The sequence below is a fragment of the Aspergillus pseudotamarii genome, assembly GCF_009193445.1.
Source record: "Aspergillus pseudotamarii strain CBS 117625 unplaced genomic scaffold BDV38scaffold_6, whole genome shotgun sequence".
NCBI classification, from domain to species: domain Eukaryota; kingdom Fungi; phylum Ascomycota; class Eurotiomycetes; order Eurotiales; family Aspergillaceae; genus Aspergillus; species Aspergillus pseudotamarii.
In genome coordinates, this window is record NW_022475020.1 from 130,340 (window position 1) to 147,137 (window position 16,798).

Below are 16,798 nucleotides of genomic sequence, written 5' to 3' on the forward strand. Positions count from 1 at the left end.
ATTCTGGTCATTGAGAGTCAATTTGCAGCAAACTTTCGAATATTTCCAACATGCCGAAGACCTACGTAGGTTCATCCGACCTATCTATGCAGGGACATTACTAATCGTTATAGGCTATGCGCCTGCTGTTCCAGAAGAACGAATTGAAGCAGGTGGTCACTCAATGGGAGAAGAGGTATTCACTAGCGTTAATATAGCTCTGTTGGTGGTGCTAATGCTTCATATTCGTAGGTATATTTCTGAGATTGCCAAATTGGGAGGTCGGGTGGCTCGGCTCAACACCCCACAGGCTACTGCCGGTACGAACAGTGTTATTTACCAGTAATTATATCCCAGCTGGCGATCTTAATGAACATGCTGATTAATAGATATTAGTGTGACAATGCCTGATAAGTCTGCTGCACGTATTGAGGCTGTTAATTTTGGACCAAAGCGGTTGGAAAAAATGGGCAAGCTTGTCGATGGTTGGATTGTGCCTGATAAATGAGGTCCTTGCAGCCTCACCAAATAGTACAATGGTAGCAGGCAACTGTAATTGTATATCTGCGATTGAGTGTTTACCCTCCGGTTGTTTGATTACATTACATTAATCGTATAGCTTCCTTGCTGAAGTAGGCCATATTCTTAATGCTTTATTTCCGCTTCGTACGATATCGATTATACCGAGCAATTAACGTTTAAGCCCAAATTAGGATAAATGCTGTTATTCATGCTATGTGTGGAGAAAGATAATGGTTGGTACACTGAGAGTGGAAAAGGAATCCCCGTCTGTGAATCAAATTTCAACCTTTGCTTTGAGGCCCTTGCTGCTAATGGCATTATCGGGGATAGTCTCCTCGTCCTTTGAAGGCCCAGAATCACAGTAACCACTGGTCGGGGCAATCTGCTCAAAGGTATACCCTCTCTCTCTTACGAATTTCATATTCTGAGTTGGCCAGATCCAACAGATTGCGAAGTAAACGATAAACGATGTCACAAATGAGGTAACCCAGGCGATATCCATAATATGCGAGGCTGCTGTGGAGACGCTAGCACCTAGGACACCGCAAAACCCTGGGAAAGGGAGTGCAATGCCAACGATATAGGCTGCGAGGGCTTGTAAATTCCATCCACCGTGGTAGTAGTAGTTCTCATTGGTGTTTGTGGGATTATACAAGGAAGGAATCACCACAGTACCTTTTGTCAACAAGAAGTCTACATACGTCAGGAAGCTAGAAAGGGTCGAGAGTAGCAACAGATACAGATACTTACAATCGCATAACATGATAGCAACAACACTGGACTGCAGGGCTGTTAGCAAAATAAGGTAATCCTCCTCCAAAGGTAAGAGCACATACCATGAACAGAGCGTATCCACTAAGAAAATCCTGGAATTTGGTAGCCGATGCGAGGATCTTCCATGGACAAACCGCCCAAGCAAGAAACTCGACAATATACTGACCCCGACGCATATCAATGTATGCAGGCAGGAGCATAGACGAATCTGCGCCAAAAGATATCATATTGGCGGCGATATTGGTGCCCACAATTTGTACTAACCACGCAAAAGCACAAAGGAACACTGCAAATCGGGCTCCAGAAGACCAATAATGGTCTAAGATTAGGTTCATCAAGTCCCATTGGTTCCTAAACGAGGTAAGCAGGGATAAATCAACAGCGCCAGCGGGAAGGGAAGCAGAACCATATGTTGGTGCCATATTTTGAGTTAACAGCAGTGGTCGCGATAATTCCGAAGCTGGCGGACAATGCTACCGATATAGGAGTAACGACCTACGCCTGGTGTCAACAAGCCTCTATATTTCGAATTATCGGGTGGAATAGTCCATAGATTACCAGCTGGGTCCAAACAGACGCATTGGGAGTGTTAGACCAGCGACTATAGTCCGGTTGATTGGTGATTAAGTTTGCCAAGTTGCTATCCTGCCATCAATATAAAAGCGTCCAAATGAGAGATGCCGCATACCCGATTCCACTATTGATGCCAGCTAGAATCAACCACGCTGTTGCGCTAGATGATCGTGAGGTAGACGTAGAAAGGCTCCCTATTCTGCCTTTTGTATCAACCATGGCCCATATGAACAAGCCAAACATAGATGGAAGCGAGACGATGCTTTTGAACCAGAAGAATTTGCGAAGCTGATACGGCCGGAAGTGACAAAATGGAAGCTGAATTAGCCAACAAAGGAAGAAGGCCAGCATGAGTGAGGAGGTGATGCCGGCGCTCACGGGAAGGCGATTTGGAATATCTGTAAAATGATGCCCGAAGATGGCGCGCAAGATGTTGTACATATACTCCGCACCGTAATACACTTCTCGGATCAAAATGGTGCTTCCATAGAGGATTTGTATGCTGGCTTACCTTGCACTCCATACCAAATAACAGCCATCACAGCTCTGACCCCGACAAAGTAATAGCTCCCCCACATACCAAAGACGCTGCGTGCGACGCAAGGATAACCAATGTGGTATACACTTGCCGCACGCGAGTTGAAGGCCATAGCGATGGAGCAAATGAGTTGCGAGACGAATATGACGACAATAGACTGCCACCAACTTAGTCCTATTCCGATCATTGACTACTCAAGTTAGTAAAACGCAGAATCTCAGGTGAAATGGAACCAAGACCTACGGATCCCAGGGTCCAGTTGGTGAAATTGATGGACCAAGAGAGGGTGACATAATTCCACCAACGCCAGGCTACAACGGTTAGCGAGTAGAATTGTGAGACGGGTCATGTCGAACTGACTCTGTTTTTCTGGTGGTGTAGGCAGTAGATCTTAAAGGGAGCGGTCAGTCATCCATATTGTATCAATGTGACTTCTCCAGCCCACCTTCATTAACCCACTGCGACTGCTCTAGATGTCCTTCCACTGCCGGAAGCCTGATTTTGTCTAGAAGATATTTGAATAAAAGCGACATTATTCACCAGGAAAGCAAATCTGCTTGTGGGACAGTGTGAGTACGGATCAGGTGCCTTCTCTCGGACGTTTACAGAATAAAAATGAGGGACAGAAAATGATTTCAAATGATGGAAAATACTGGTTTAGCTTCCAGAATCGAACGGGTTAAATGGACAGCAGCTTATGCATACGCCAGTGAGGAGTTACCCAAACAGCTACGTGACTTGTAGATAAGACACTGTAATGACGAATCAAAAGGTCGGTTGCACTATGGTTCGCTGATTATTCCGATAGGGTACGAATGATAAGGCACGTAGAAAGACTAGAGTTTGATATTCAGATAGCAATGGTCCAAGAGTCCTTCTGAGGACGCGATGCGGGGAAATGTGTAACTAATGCATTCCAGTTGACCTAAGCAGATGGTCAGTGCCCCAGAGCTAATCAAGGATTGATTGATTGATTGACACTAAAATACATCTTGTGGAGTATTGCCTGGCATATATATCCCGTCTGGCCATGGAATAGTTTACGCTAGATAAGTTCGTTTATGGAATTGCCTTATTGGTTAGTGAAATCCGTGCATGGTTCCATGAGGGTTATTTCTCCCCAAAAGCGATTGAGTAGGAAGTTATCAGGAACCGAGGTATTCAAGTTGGTGGCGTTAATTTCCACGCCCCGCTTCAGGGATTGTCACATAGCGTCATACGGTTAGCTATTGAGATAAGGGTTATAGAGCGCTGGGAGGCTACCGTCCTTCTAAGATAACTCAATTTCATGGGTCTTAGTACGTCAATCTCAGAAGGATTAGGTTGCAACTTACATGCTGGGGCTATCTTATTCTGTAGGTTCCTCTAGCTTCACTTGTTGAGCGGCTGTTTTGTCTACAACGATGCACCCTGGATAGCCTTCTGATGCATTAAAGGCCGGAGTGAAGTTCAATTAATTTCGCATCGTAGTGGTAGAGCATAATGTCTATTATTGTAGCAACAATGTGTTAGTCTTACTATATAGCTCTTGGTCCACAATAAATCGGTACATACGACCATAGGGTGTGGAGAACAGGGCTTCCCGTCCGCTCAGCCGTACTTAAGCCACACGCCGGGAGGTTAGTAGTTGGGTGGGTGACCACCAGCGAATCCCTCCTGTTGTATGTTTTTTCTTGTTGTTTTAGGTGTTTTATTATTTTTACCAACGCTATTGTAGTTATTTACATCGCTCAGGCCGGGGGAGTCGTGGTGCGGGCCGATATCTGCGATTGAATGTTTGTTCTCCGAATGTTTGATTGTTATAATTGTCTAGTCTCCTCGTCCAAGTAGACCATCTCTTGATCCTTTACTCCCGTTTAGAGTTGATCTAATAATAAGAGTTAGCTTATTGTACCACAGCTTTTGGTATACGGTGTGGAATTCTAAACGCTGAGCTACTATAGAATATCGTGGTTGACACAGCTTGGCAGTGACTGATTTAATCACGATACCGATTGGCAGCTGGACCGCTACGGTACCACTGGTTCTAATTTGGGCCTAGTCGCGTACTGTCCTTATGGATTATCTGGTAATGCCTAGATAGTAGAATGAATATATACAGTAGGTAAGAAAGATGTTCTGTCCTAATATACAAAGGCTAAACAGACAGGGTAGGCATCTTGTAAGGGCTGCAGGTTATGCAAGACTTGCCATTCGACTGCCTAATATTTCTTACATCTCAGAAGTGTGTACAGGCTTCCTAGTACAGATATAGATGATGTAGTGAAGTAGCAGATATAGCCAAGTTCACGCCACATGACCAGCTTCATGAAGCGCCATCACCATGGACGATTGTAGCAAATATTGTCTCTGATTGTCTGTATGTATTAATCAGTAGACAAATTTGATTGGCTTCTCAATGCCGTGCCTAAATTCTTTAAAGATCGTTTGACTGACTGGATCGGATAGACGTATAGGAGTGTGACCGGCTCGAAGAGACCTTTGCCTAGCCACTGTCCGTGGAGAGAGTAGCGATCGGTTCTATATTGTTAATACCTCCACTAGTCCGTATGCCTGGGAAAGGATTCTACTAGTTAACGCCTTGGTCGCCAGAAACCAGTATCCTGTTGGGTTATATGTCGATCAATCTCCTGTTTTAGTCTGCCCCTCTTTTCTCGGACTATATCAAACCGAACCCTCCCAATTAAGGTCTCCCTCAATATCTACCCTTGACTGAATATTCAGTGATATTCAATATTATTAGATGATTGCTCTAGTAAATACTTGAGATACGACCCCAGGCATTCGGGTTATTAGGCTACGGTACTCTGTGGACTGCGCCCATTGGAGGGGTGCCAAGCTACTTTATTACCCTGGGTTGATCTTCAATCCCATCTACACTTGGTCAATTGCCCAACTTACAACAGCTGTCAAATAGGGAAAATGAGTTTTATGTCATTTCTTCTATTCACCACTGCCACTCTCGCGGGTACTGGCGTACAGTATATACAATCGCAAGGCTTTCGAGTCGGTGTCGATCTTGACACCGGGGCTGTGCTTTCCATCACGAACCCAAACGATAATGCCTCCATGAATTGGATCAGTGGGCCAGACAACACAGCCTGGCAGCCTGTCGGTAGCAGATGGGGACTAGGCTATGCAGATATAGGAGGTCTCAACCGCGCATTCTGGAACACTCCTGATATGAGGATTGGAGATGATCACATGACTGCATCCTATGCAATGGATCAGCTCAATGTGAGCGTTACCAGATGGATAGACACACCTTCCAAAAGTTTCCAGGAATGTTATTCGTTTATTAACACCGGTAACGATTCGCTGAGTCTTAACAATGCCGGATCTGTGTCGCTGGGGATTTACCTCCCTTTCAATGACCATTATACCTCCACGGAAGAAGTTCTGGAGCACCGGGCTCACGCTCACATCTGGGCGTCTGGTGAGAGCTCGTCATGGGTTAAGTTGACACGAATGGGCCTACGAGGACCTCACCTTGGGCTGGTTCTCACGGAGGGGGCATTGTCAGGTTATAGTGTGGAGTCGCGGAATACAGTGACATCGTCTAACACCCGTGGTTTCTTTCTTATGCATCCTAAGGTGCCTATTCTGGGGAGCAAGGAGACAAGTCAGATCTGTTGGACTATGTTCTGGCATGATGATTGGCAAGACTTTTTTAAACAGAGTATCGAACGATCAGACCAGTTTATCCATATCGACGCATCACCCTGGACAGGTGTTGCAGGCGAATCTGTCAATTTGACAGTGTTTGGGCGACCTGGAGACAATATCTCTTTTAATGAAGTTGATCTTCTGCCTCAGGGGAAAACCGGCTTATATTACACCTCGATCCAGGCGCACACTGCAGGCGAGCGGAAATTAACGTTTACCCTGAGGAGGAGCGATCGTCGGGATAATGCTACCGTTGTCCTCAATACCGTGCATGACATTGATGACATTATTGCGAATCGTGTTAGGTTTATTACCATGAAGCAGCAGTTAAATTCATCTTTCCCCGACAAGCCAAGGGCAGGCGCATATGCGGTCTATGATAACCAGATAGAGGGTATAGTCACATTTGATACTGCGTCCGACAGGAATACAGGTCGAGAACGCGTCGGGATGGGTGTATTAGTAGCTCGATGGCTCCTAAAGCATTCTGACGTGGCTGTTGAGGAGTCTCTCCGAATCTATTATGACTATGTCAACAACAAACTCCAAGACCTATCGGGCTACGTTTACGACTGGCCAATTGGGTCCAAAACAGCATCTCTCCGCCTGTATGACTGGCCCTGGGTGATGCAACTTCATCTTGCTATGGCGAAGCTGGGAAATAAGGCTGTGATAAGCCATGGGAATTATACCGCAACACCTGTGGAGCGTTTATTGTCTACTATCGAACGCTTTCATTCGGAAGGAGGGGCGGGCTATTACCCCATCGGTTTGCCTATCTTGGAAAGTCTTACTTTTCTAAAGGGGTACGGCAATAGAGACGCATATCAGCGCGCGCTAGAACTATTCACGGGCCATGGAAAGCAGATCGCCAAGGTTGGACAGAACTATCCCTCGTCCGAAGTGAACTATGAGCAATCGATCATTGCTCCTGCAGTGATTATCTTACTGGAGTTGTACCGATCCACTGGGGTCAAGTCTTGGCTTGCGGCCGCTCATAGTCACTTTGATCGTCTCGAAGCATTCGGAGGCCAACAACCGGATTATATCTTCAGGATATTGCAATTCGTCACTGGGATGGATATTGGTTCGGAAAGGATCGGATGTGGGGTGACACGTTTCCTCACTACTGGAGTACTCTGACCGGTATCGCAATGTATCACTATGCAAATGCTACTGGAGACAAGACGTATCAGACCCGTGCTGAGAATATTCTGCGAGCAAACCTCGCTCTCTTCACAGAGGATGGACGTGGATACTGTGCTTTCCTCTATCCTGCTACTGTCGACGGACGTAAAGCTCACTATCTAGACCCGTACGCAAATGACCAGGACTGGGCGTTGGCTCACATTTTGCAACTCAAAGAAGAAGACTAATTGCTCTTGCCTAATATTATTGGAATGTCAGTGTGTCTCTACCAGCTTCTATCTATTGTAATAATAAGGATATCCGTCTGGAGTATACTGGTTTGGGTGCCTCGACCCTTGAAGTGAGCCCAAGGGCGGCCCAGGGACAGCCGATACCATTTCTCGGCCGGAACTTCTATCCTTCAACACCGGTTTCGTCCCTCCTGTAAGGTCTTCTAATTGCCCCTGGAATATATATGTATTTTATCCTACTATCCTGTATTTGATAATCTATTGAAACAGAATATAACTTCCCACGTGCGCGTTATACCCTCTCCGCCCCTTAACACACCGAGCAGTCATCACAGACTTCCACGGCTAGAATCTCGATAGCGCAGCACCGTCGATCGCTGACATATCCAGCTTCCACATAGATAAAGGTGCATTCGCAGCCATCTTGAAATAAAGAGTGCTCCAATACATTAGAACTAATGCCAATTCTCCAGTCGCTTGCTAATGCCCCGAGACGTTATGTTATTATGAGGTATAAACTAAGTCACAGTACATACAGGTAAGCCGCCCCCCCCCCCCCCCCCCCCTGGCTAGATATCTATCCTGGCGTTTCTAATCGTGCTATGAAGAACCAGAAAGTGCCAGCTGATCATATAAAGGTTTATAAAGCTCGCACCTTCTGTCCATGGCCGCGGAGCCCACTGCGGTCAACGCTTTCTTTCCTTCGTCACTCATCCCAGCTTTCACTCCATCGCCAAAGACGCCAATCATGGGCCCCTCCTCCCATCCTGGGCCTTGGCTTGGATCCTTCGCAAAGTCCGCCCAGGCCTTCTGCATGGCCTGGCTTACGTCATGCTCAAACTGAGTGGCATTTTCCTGCGGATACGTACCGAACACGAAAGCAATTTCAGCAGCATGAAACGCACCACTTCCTGGGAAAGCTTCATTGTTTGGGAAGCTAGCATTGAAAAGGTACCTATAGGATAGAATACCCGCTTTGGCGCTGTCTTCGGCAAAGACTTTAGCTGGACAATGCATAAACAGATCGGTACCAATGAGAGAGAGTCGGTCGTTCTCAGTTTGCGCTCCTGGTTCGCCCAACGGATACGCTTGCAAAATCATCTCAGCATATTCACCTAGATCTAGTGTCTCGAGGTAAGCCTTCGTGTCGTTAACCCCCCGGATATAAGGTTTTGGTTCGTCGGCATTGTTCCCGATGAGAATAGGGACGCGAGCGATGGAAGAATTTCCCTCTGATGAGTGGAGGCGATCTAGGCGAGGTGTTGCGGACAATGTAATGCCGCCATCTGGCACGGGGCCAAAAGAAAGACTAGCGTTCTCAGCGAACTGTTTGAGCTCGAGAGCTGGCGCCTTCCGGAGACATTCGAGAGCATTATCCAAAGGACAGTTGGCAAATCCCGCCAGCTTCTTCCACGACTCTGTGTATTTCTCAGAGCCGCCATCCAAAGTCATGCTGATCGAGCTCTGGCCGGACTGCATAATTGCTGCACGGAATGGAACTGGGTCTGGGGGAGCCGTGATCAGAGCATCGACACTGCCACCCCCGGCGCTCTCACCAAAGATGGTTATCTTTGACGGATCACCGCCGAGTCCGGCGATGTTGCGCTGCACCCAATCTAGGGCAAGTCGTTGATCCAGGAAGCTAACGGTATTCAGTTAAATTCATATCCTGAGCTTCAATGCAGAATAATAAGTGCTTACCCAAGGTTTCGCTCCGTGGCAGGAACGTTGCCACCAGGGAATCCAAAGAAGTTGGTGCGATAATTGACGGTGACTACCACGACATCTTGGTTGGCAGCGAAGCTGGTGCCGTCATATAGATTGACAGACGTAGCACCATTCATGTAAGACCCTCCGTAGAACCAAACAAGAACAGCCTTGGATCCTGCCGAGGCAGATTCTGGGGTGAAGACATTGAGATTCAGGCAGTCTTCGCTCTCTCCGTTTGCCGGAGGGGGTAGGTCTAACATGCCAAAGAACTCTTTGGTGCCTTGACCGATTTGTTGGATGCAGGCTGGTCCCCATCGTGTCGCATTATAGACCGTCGACCAGCTTGCAACTGGTTCTGGAGGGCTGAAGCGGACAGGTGGTGCACCAAATGGAACTCCAAGGTATTGTCTGACGACGGCGGTAGAGGAGGGGAGGGATGTGGTTGTGCCGACAATTGCACCGGAATCAATGATGGCCGTGGGAAGAGGTTGGGATACTGGCGAGGCTAAGCTCGTAGTTATGATGGCGAAGCCGAAAAATAGCAGGAAGATCATGTTGAGTAGTTGTGGGATAATTTCAAGCGTAGAAGATGAATGAACACTTAAAAGAACAACAAGCCAAATATACAGGGGGGATTTTATAGTTCTCAAATCGAAGCCCGACGGTATGTTTGCAATCTGACATTACTAGGGCTTCCCACCTGGCTGCAGAACCAGCTCACAACTCTGGGGCCAAGCCTCAAGCTCCCAATACAATGGCATAAAAGGCTAGACGTGCAGTAGACCCAAGGTACCTTTCAGCCTTGCCAAAAGGACGAACCAATGTGAACCTTCCATCGTGTGATTAGCCAAGCGAGCTATACGAGATGAAAAAGTGCTCCGCCACGAGATCAGCCCTAAAGCACTTGGCAAACTTTACAGTTAGTTGGTCACTTTGTTGGATCTCAGCGGCGCATCCGACCAAATGTGGAATAGTTAGAGTGGAGTAAATGCGTTGTTGGCGTTGGTCAGACAAATCTCTAGATAGTTAGCCCTACCTCATTGTGCATACATGTACGCCGTATGATTATGGCATTTCCAGCCCTAGATTGAGTTTCACCTCAGGATTATTGATTACTAATATTCATCAGACGTGCGTGTATTCTTCCTTTGGTTTCCTCCTTTTCATGTTTGTCCTCCCTTTTCAGCTGCATGACAAAGAACGGTCAACCCATGGTAGAAAAGAATCCCTCAACTCCGTAACCTGTCACCGCACGTGGTCGCTTTTATTCGGCCTTATAAAATCTTTATGCTGGCCTTTCAGTATAGTGTGCTAGTAGTGAAGGAGGGTTGCCGAATTCCACCGTTTCAATTAACGGCCACGGTCACCTTCCGAATATTCGAGGATATTTGGAAGTGATCATGTAAAGATAATTCTAATTTATTCAGAGAGCAAACTGCAACCGTAAACCAATCACACCTACGGCATATATGAGGGTTGCATCTGCAAGTACAAATGCCGGGGAGTCGATCTGATATGATCTCATTTGCTTCCGATCGGAAGCGGGGCCGAAGGGGACATGCCGAGCTCCGGAGACAGAATCCCGAGCACAGACAACTTCGACTTTTGACTTCTTCGCGCCATACCACCATACACTTTAGTGAAAGAACTGAGACCATAGGGAGCTGTCAGTATGACACCCACAAAGCAATCACACAAACGTAAAAATGTCACGACGGCCTGCTTGGCCTGTCGTGAGAGTAAAATAAAGGTTCGTGTACCCGGAAACCTGATTCCAGGTTCAAATCCAGACAATTATGTTAATCCGGCGGCTCAATAACAGTGTGATGGGACCAAACCCATTTGCTCACATTGCAAGATTAAAGGTAGACCATGCCACTATCAGCTAGGAGTTGATAAGCGAAAGTACGTACCTAAAATAGCATCGCTTTCCCCGTTGTGACTTTAGAGAGGACACTGGCCCCATTAATCCCCGATCCATAGTGTCCCCACGAAACGTTTCCCATTGGTTGTACCTCTAATATGCATGAATCTGATGTATCTAGGCTTTCGCTCCGCCTTGCAGTCGATCTACTAGTAAATCGAGTGGGGCAACTATGTCAATTTATTAATGACCAAGGGCTGCAACCGCCGCAGATGTCTGACGAGGACGACTCCGCTTTACAACATTTACTACAGACGCGTGGAATGGAAGGTCTGCAGTCGGCGCTGAAGCGAACTGAGGACAATCCCAGGAACGTCCCGGACCCTAAGGCTAATCGGGACCAACCACCAGACAATGAAGTTGAACATGGCTTCATCGAGGATTTGAACCCTGACGTTATAGACCCAAACCTATTCTTGATGACATTCCCAGAAGTCGTCAAAGACGTTCAACAGGGTCCAGCCCATTCCGAAATCGCCGCTTCTCTACCAGCAGCGTCAGACGATTCATTGTTCCAAGACTGTAGTGACGATACCTTTGTTGAGATCAACACAGAATCTCCAAAGGAAGCACCATGCGGGATCAGCAACTCTCCATCACGGAATAAAGATTCGAGCAATGGAGATGGGGATCGAGAAAGTATAGCACAGCCGCGGCCTGCTGCGACGCGACTGCCGCTGTCCATCCAACAGTTACTGAGCAATGAGCCGAGACGCCAACATGACACTTCCACCAAGGACGACAATCTTAGTGATAGTGAAGGTGTAGAGGAGCTAGTCACCCAATTATCTGACAGGATGGGAAGCCTACAAATAGGGTCCGACGGTCATGTTCGCTACTACGGTCCAACATCCCATTTTAATCTGCTAAGGATGCCTACTCCGGACAATCTCACCATCCATCGCACCGTTCGACAAGATGGACCAGATGTGTTGGATCGCCTTGGCGTTAACAAAGAGATTCCCGCGGGGTTTGAGGAGCACCTGATAAACCTCTATTTTACTTGGCATAACCCGTTGTTTCAGGTGGTCGATAGGGAGATGTACGAGCCAGCACGGCAACAGTGGCGCACGAAACTGGAGGAAACTCCTTACTACTCTGAGGCCCTGACAAACGCTATGTAAGTACCTAATATTTAGATCCACCGACATGATGAGAACGGTTCTGGCTAACTTTCTAAGGTGCTGCCTTGGAGCGGCATTCGAGCCGCGATACCATCCCGATTTCATCACCTATCCTAGATCAGTGTCTGACTTCTTCGCTGACCGGGCGAAGGCACTTCTAGAGATTGAGCTGGACTCACCCACTCTGGCAACTATTCAGGCGATGGTCGTATTAAGCGCACACGACGTTGGATGCAAGAGGAACTCTAGAGGGTGGCTCTATAGCGGTAAGCACCCAATCACCAGCCATGGAGTTCCACGGTTGACATTCTGGTATAGGGATGGCCATGCGATTGGCCTTTGACTTGGGGTTGCACATTGACACGGCCCACTATGTGACTCAAGGGTCGATTAACGCAGCTGAGGCAGAGCTACGTCGCACCGTTTTTTGGGGAACTTACACTGTGGACCAGTAAGACGACCTCTCGTCCAATTCCTCGTTATGCTTACTGATGCTTTTTGTCTACAAGCCTGTGGGGCTTCTTCCTCGGTAGACCAGTCCGCATCAATATGGAGGATGTCACAGTCAACAAGCCTGGTCGCCATCAAGTGAAAGAGCATGACCGAAAATGGGTCCCTTACGGTCTTCCGTCTCCACCACCTGCTTGTCTTGCAGCTCCTGTGCCAGACCCAGTCGACCTTCTTAGCCAGCATCGGATCCAGCTTTGTGAGATCATGACTCCACTAGGCCATATCCTGTAAGCCACACTAAAAGTAATAGATATTGAACAGTCTCATTCTAACCAGTCTAGTTATGGATGCTCTCGTGTCTCAAAACGTATTCTTCAGGGTTTGAACGAGAACACCACAGACCGACTCCTAAAATGGAAAGCCAACCTTCCCGAGGTTCTTCAAATCGATCTTGATAACGCAGATGCCCCTGTCCTGCCTCATATCTTACTTCTCCAGTAAGCCAAAGGAACACCAGATCTGAATTACGTATGCTGACATACAAACCAGCATGCAATATCACCAGACCATTATCCACGCCCACCGCCCTTGGATCTCGAAACGCTACATCCAACCCCAACCACCCCAAGGCCCAGGCCACGTCCATGCTCGAAAGATGTGCATCGAATCCGCAATCGCCATCGCCCAACTGCTCCATCTCTACGAAGCGCAGTACACATTCCGTCGCATGAACGTTCAAGCCGTCTCTATCACCTGCTCCGCCGCACTGATGCTGATATTTGCCACAATCGCAAGCCTCAAACGTGAAGGAGATCAAGAGATATCAGCTTATCTTAGCGTTTGCTTCCGTGCACTGGAGGAATTCGGGATATCATGGGAGAGTGCCAAGAGAGCCCAGAACTTTCTCATAAGCCTACAGCGGCGATGGGAATCGCGGGTCCGTTCGTATAATTCTGCGAAGCGGGCTGTGTCTCAGTCACAAAGTCGATCGCAGTCCTTTTTTCCGACTTCCAAAAAACCCCGTATATCAACCGAGCCTGATCCTGGTTCAAATGAGTCTGGCGTACTTGTTGGTGAAGAGGATGTTCGCGCGTTTGACCCGGCCGGGAGTGGGTTTCCCATTGATCCTGATATGATGGTGGAGTTGGATTGGTTGTGTACGGAGACGATGCAGGATATGTCTCCTTAAGCTTAACATGGATATATCCTTGTTTTTAATGGTTTTCCGTTTTCTCATCTTCTCCTTCCCTTTTATCTTCGGCAATGGTACTTGAATTTCTGAACACAATGAATATATATAATTGAACCATGTGCTCCGCATGACCTAACCTTAATTCATCCACAAACATCAGCATAGGTATACTTCTACTACCCTTATACTTGTATAGTTTACATGTAATATATCCTGCGAATTCTATATTTTTAGGTGTCATATGTTCCTCAAGGGTTTCAGGTCGAAGATGAGCACGAGTCACGTGCCAGTCTCATGATCGGGAATCAAACTCCGTTATCTTATCAGTCAGGTGACTCAACCGCAGGCCTTTTTAGCCAAATGACTGAGCAATGGATATACAACTTCGAAGGGGAAATAGGACTAGCCGCAAAATATGGTCTACAGCGTTGCCAAAGACGATCTGCCCCATTATATCTCCAGTTCTGGAGTATTTATGAGGCGCAACCTCCGACAGATCCCTTTTTTTCTTCCAATGTGCCTGTGTGAATCAGTCAGGTAGGCTCAGAAGGGGACATATCCCTCCAGCAACATCGTCTCCTCGATGCTGGACCCTATAATTAACTAAGCTGCGCTGTAAAGAGAAGATTCGGACATTGTGTCCAATGCCAAGCGCGTTTCTTTGGACTGTAGTCCCTTAGGGCTGTGGACTGGTGCGACCAGGGAGGTACGCTGGAGCAATTCCGGGTTTAAACCGACTTGTCAGTTGCGTGGTATTGCTTGGTACTATACACTGGGCCTACCGTTATGTCTCTGCATGCACTGTTCAAATCCGACTGAAAGACCTGGTGCTCTGGCAACATATACGTCCAGTGTCAGTTTAACAGATTTCCTTTACATTACCCACTATCTACATCTTTTTGACTCCTGGTAATCTTGGCGCTATATAGATCTGAATATTTATTCTATGGTCCCCAACAGCATAACATAACATGTCTAGTTCAAAATAAAAATCACTCTCGAGTCACGCACCAGCATATCATCATCGCATTACTATCATAATCCGGAACCACTTTCTTCGTTTGCTCCACCGCATCGTCCACAAAGAAGCTCGCCTCCAGCTTCCACCGCGTCTGGGTCGCAACTTCAACATCGCGCCAGAACCCTTTCAACGATTCAACATTATGCCGATAGTGCAGGGCTTTATCATCCACGCCGTGTATGGGGTAATGGCCACCCAGCCGGCTCCCAAGCTGGCGCCCAGTAATCATGACGCCTGTTTTGTCCCGACACAGCTGAACCAGACGAATCGCAGCCCGGACCTGCGTGTCATAGTCCCATAAGTGAAACAAAGAGCTTGCGAAGATAATATCGATCTTTCCCGACAGGTTCTGGGATAACGGGCTCCCTGCGAACGCGGGATCGTCTGCGGTGAGATCACCCGTTGCAAAGGTCGCTTCGAGATGGTCTTTGTCTCGGAAGAGTTCGTATCCGAGGTCAATAAATACCTGCTCGAGGTCACACCCGAAGAGCTGCTTGCCAGGGATGCCCTGGTCTACGAGGTGACGAATCTCCTGTCCGAAACAGCAACCGGCGTCGAGGAAGTTGGTGGATGGATCTGTTCGTAAACGTTCCAAAACTCGATGGTAGAATGGCATACGGGGGAAGTTGAAGGCTAGAAAGCGCATCTGACCGATGCAAGGGTAGTGGTAGACCTTGAAGGCTTTGTCCCGCTGATAGAAGGGTTACTACATAGGCACGGGAATGGGCTAGGGGGACATACCAGTGACAGCACATGTGGAATGACCTCTGCAGATGAAAGACCGCTGTACCTTTCCAGAAGGCTTTGGGCTGCAGCATTGATGCTTTCCACGTTCTTTTGGTAGGTTGGCACTGGCGTGCTGTTCGGTGATTCCATGGTCAAAAGGTTGAAGGTGAGAAGCTGGGAACAACGACAAGAGGTTGGAAGAAAATGGTCCGATAGACAGATGAAGGTGCGAACCAGAGAATTGATATATGTGGCCAGCGTGGGGGCGAAAGAGGGTAACAGGTTGGCGACCTATTGATTCTTCTTAGACTGATAAGGACGCGCAGTGATTGAGCTTACTCTGGCTACTGACCAATCAAAGGGGACGTACAGGGCCCATGCGTGGGTCCTTATTGCTTGTTCTAGTGCTACTTATGCACAATCCACTCGGTAGAAATCAAGCTGATGTCTCGGCTCGGGGGTTGTGGTTCACCCTCTTGACCGTGTATCAGCTGTAGAAAGAGTCGTCAATACTCGTGGTATGTTCATGTTAAATTTCCATCTATTCAGAAGAAAACTATTCAACAAAATTCAGAGATATATTCTTGGCACTCGTTGTAAATTATCCCCCCAACGTCTTCTATTCCGTTTCATTTAACAAATCCGTATCACTTGCGCTCTGGTCACTCACACTCAAAGGGAGGTCGATATCAAAAGAAAGCAGTTTCTTAGGAAAGGATGCAGCCGTGACTGGTTCCGCAAAAAGCTTATCCTTCTTCAGTGTCAGACGATGTAAGCTATACCCAATAGGTATTAGATCAGGCCCACCAAGCTATCTGGACATGAAATGCTCAGGCAACGACCTGCAAAGAGGCTAAACGGACGTGTCCTAATGATTATACCATATCTCCTGAACCGACAGTCACACACAGTAACCTTTGTGCCAGATGCCTCCGCCACACCAGTTATGACATAGACACAGCGAGATCGGCTACGCCTGATGGCGTTGACAACGCGGGGTTGCTCTTTGAGCTGGGTGAGGTAAAGGTTGGCCCGAAGCTATGTATTTTCAAGGTGTCGATGTCATAACATCGTTTGATGCGAACGAAGCCCCACTCTGGCAAGCCGACGAAGATGTCATGCTTCCAAGCCCCCTTCTTCCATGCCATGCTGTAGTTCTGTAGTTGCAGACTCATGGGCTCTATGCCGAGCCCTTCTTGTGAAGTTACTGCCTGTAGATT

The 16,798-nt window shown here is 47.6% G+C and overlaps 6 protein-coding genes across 6 annotated transcripts; 3 read left to right on the top strand and 3 right to left on the bottom strand.

Annotated features, from left to right (window-relative positions):
• Window positions 1-50: 50 nt before the first annotated feature.
• On the top strand, window positions 51-487 carry BDV38DRAFT_278591 (uncharacterized protein; the record flags this gene model as incomplete). The annotated part of the gene is made up of 4 exons (XM_032058774.1): window positions 51-65; window positions 114-175; window positions 232-321; window positions 376-487. 4 exons carry the CDS (start codon window positions 51-53, stop codon window positions 485-487), a joined length of 279 nt encoding a protein of 92 aa, XP_031917872.1.
• Window positions 488-775: 288 nt separating this feature from the next.
• Window positions 776-2,919, bottom strand: BDV38DRAFT_278592 (permease for cytosine/purines, uracil, thiamine, allantoin-domain-containing protein; the record flags this gene model as incomplete). Its single annotated transcript, XM_032058775.1, has 10 exons — window positions 776-1,194; window positions 1,252-1,282; window positions 1,338-1,626; window positions 1,682-1,770; window positions 1,834-1,915; window positions 1,964-2,309; window positions 2,360-2,576; window positions 2,630-2,697; window positions 2,747-2,776; window positions 2,832-2,919. 10 exons carry the CDS (start codon window positions 2,917-2,919, stop codon window positions 776-778), a joined length of 1,659 nt encoding a protein of 552 aa, XP_031917873.1.
• Window positions 2,920-5,308: 2,389 nt separating this feature from the next.
• Window positions 5,309-7,428, top strand: BDV38DRAFT_268104 (uncharacterized protein; the record flags this gene model as incomplete). Its single annotated transcript, XM_032056706.1, has 3 exons — window positions 5,309-5,354; window positions 5,385-7,120; window positions 7,150-7,428. The coding sequence occupies 3 exons, from the start codon at window positions 5,309-5,311 to the stop codon at window positions 7,426-7,428; spliced, it is 2,061 nt and encodes a 686-aa protein (XP_031917874.1).
• Window positions 7,429-8,031: 603 nt separating this feature from the next.
• Window positions 8,032-9,695, bottom strand: BDV38DRAFT_295636 (carboxylesterase/lipase family protein; the record flags this gene model as incomplete). The annotated part of the gene is made up of 2 exons (XM_032062739.1): window positions 8,032-9,073; window positions 9,133-9,695. The coding sequence occupies 2 exons, from the start codon at window positions 9,693-9,695 to the stop codon at window positions 8,032-8,034; spliced, it is 1,605 nt and encodes a 534-aa protein (XP_031917875.1).
• A 1,118-nt stretch (window positions 9,696-10,813) lies between these two features.
• Window positions 10,814-13,828, top strand: BDV38DRAFT_295637 (transcription factor domain-containing protein; the record flags this gene model as incomplete). Its single annotated transcript, XM_032062740.1, has 9 exons — window positions 10,814-10,891; window positions 10,964-11,046; window positions 11,187-12,185; window positions 12,247-12,455; window positions 12,508-12,640; window positions 12,699-12,926; window positions 12,981-13,136; window positions 13,189-13,622; window positions 13,719-13,828. The coding sequence occupies 9 exons, from the start codon at window positions 10,814-10,816 to the stop codon at window positions 13,826-13,828; spliced, it is 2,430 nt and encodes an 809-aa protein (XP_031917876.1).
• A 995-nt stretch (window positions 13,829-14,823) lies between these two features.
• BDV38DRAFT_295638 (class I SAM-dependent methyltransferase) lies at window positions 14,824-15,728 on the bottom strand (the record flags this gene model as incomplete). The annotated part of the gene is made up of 2 exons (XM_032062741.1): window positions 14,824-15,543; window positions 15,594-15,728. 2 exons carry the CDS (start codon window positions 15,726-15,728, stop codon window positions 14,824-14,826), a joined length of 855 nt encoding a protein of 284 aa, XP_031917877.1.
• Window positions 15,729-16,798: the final 1,070 nt, after the last annotated feature.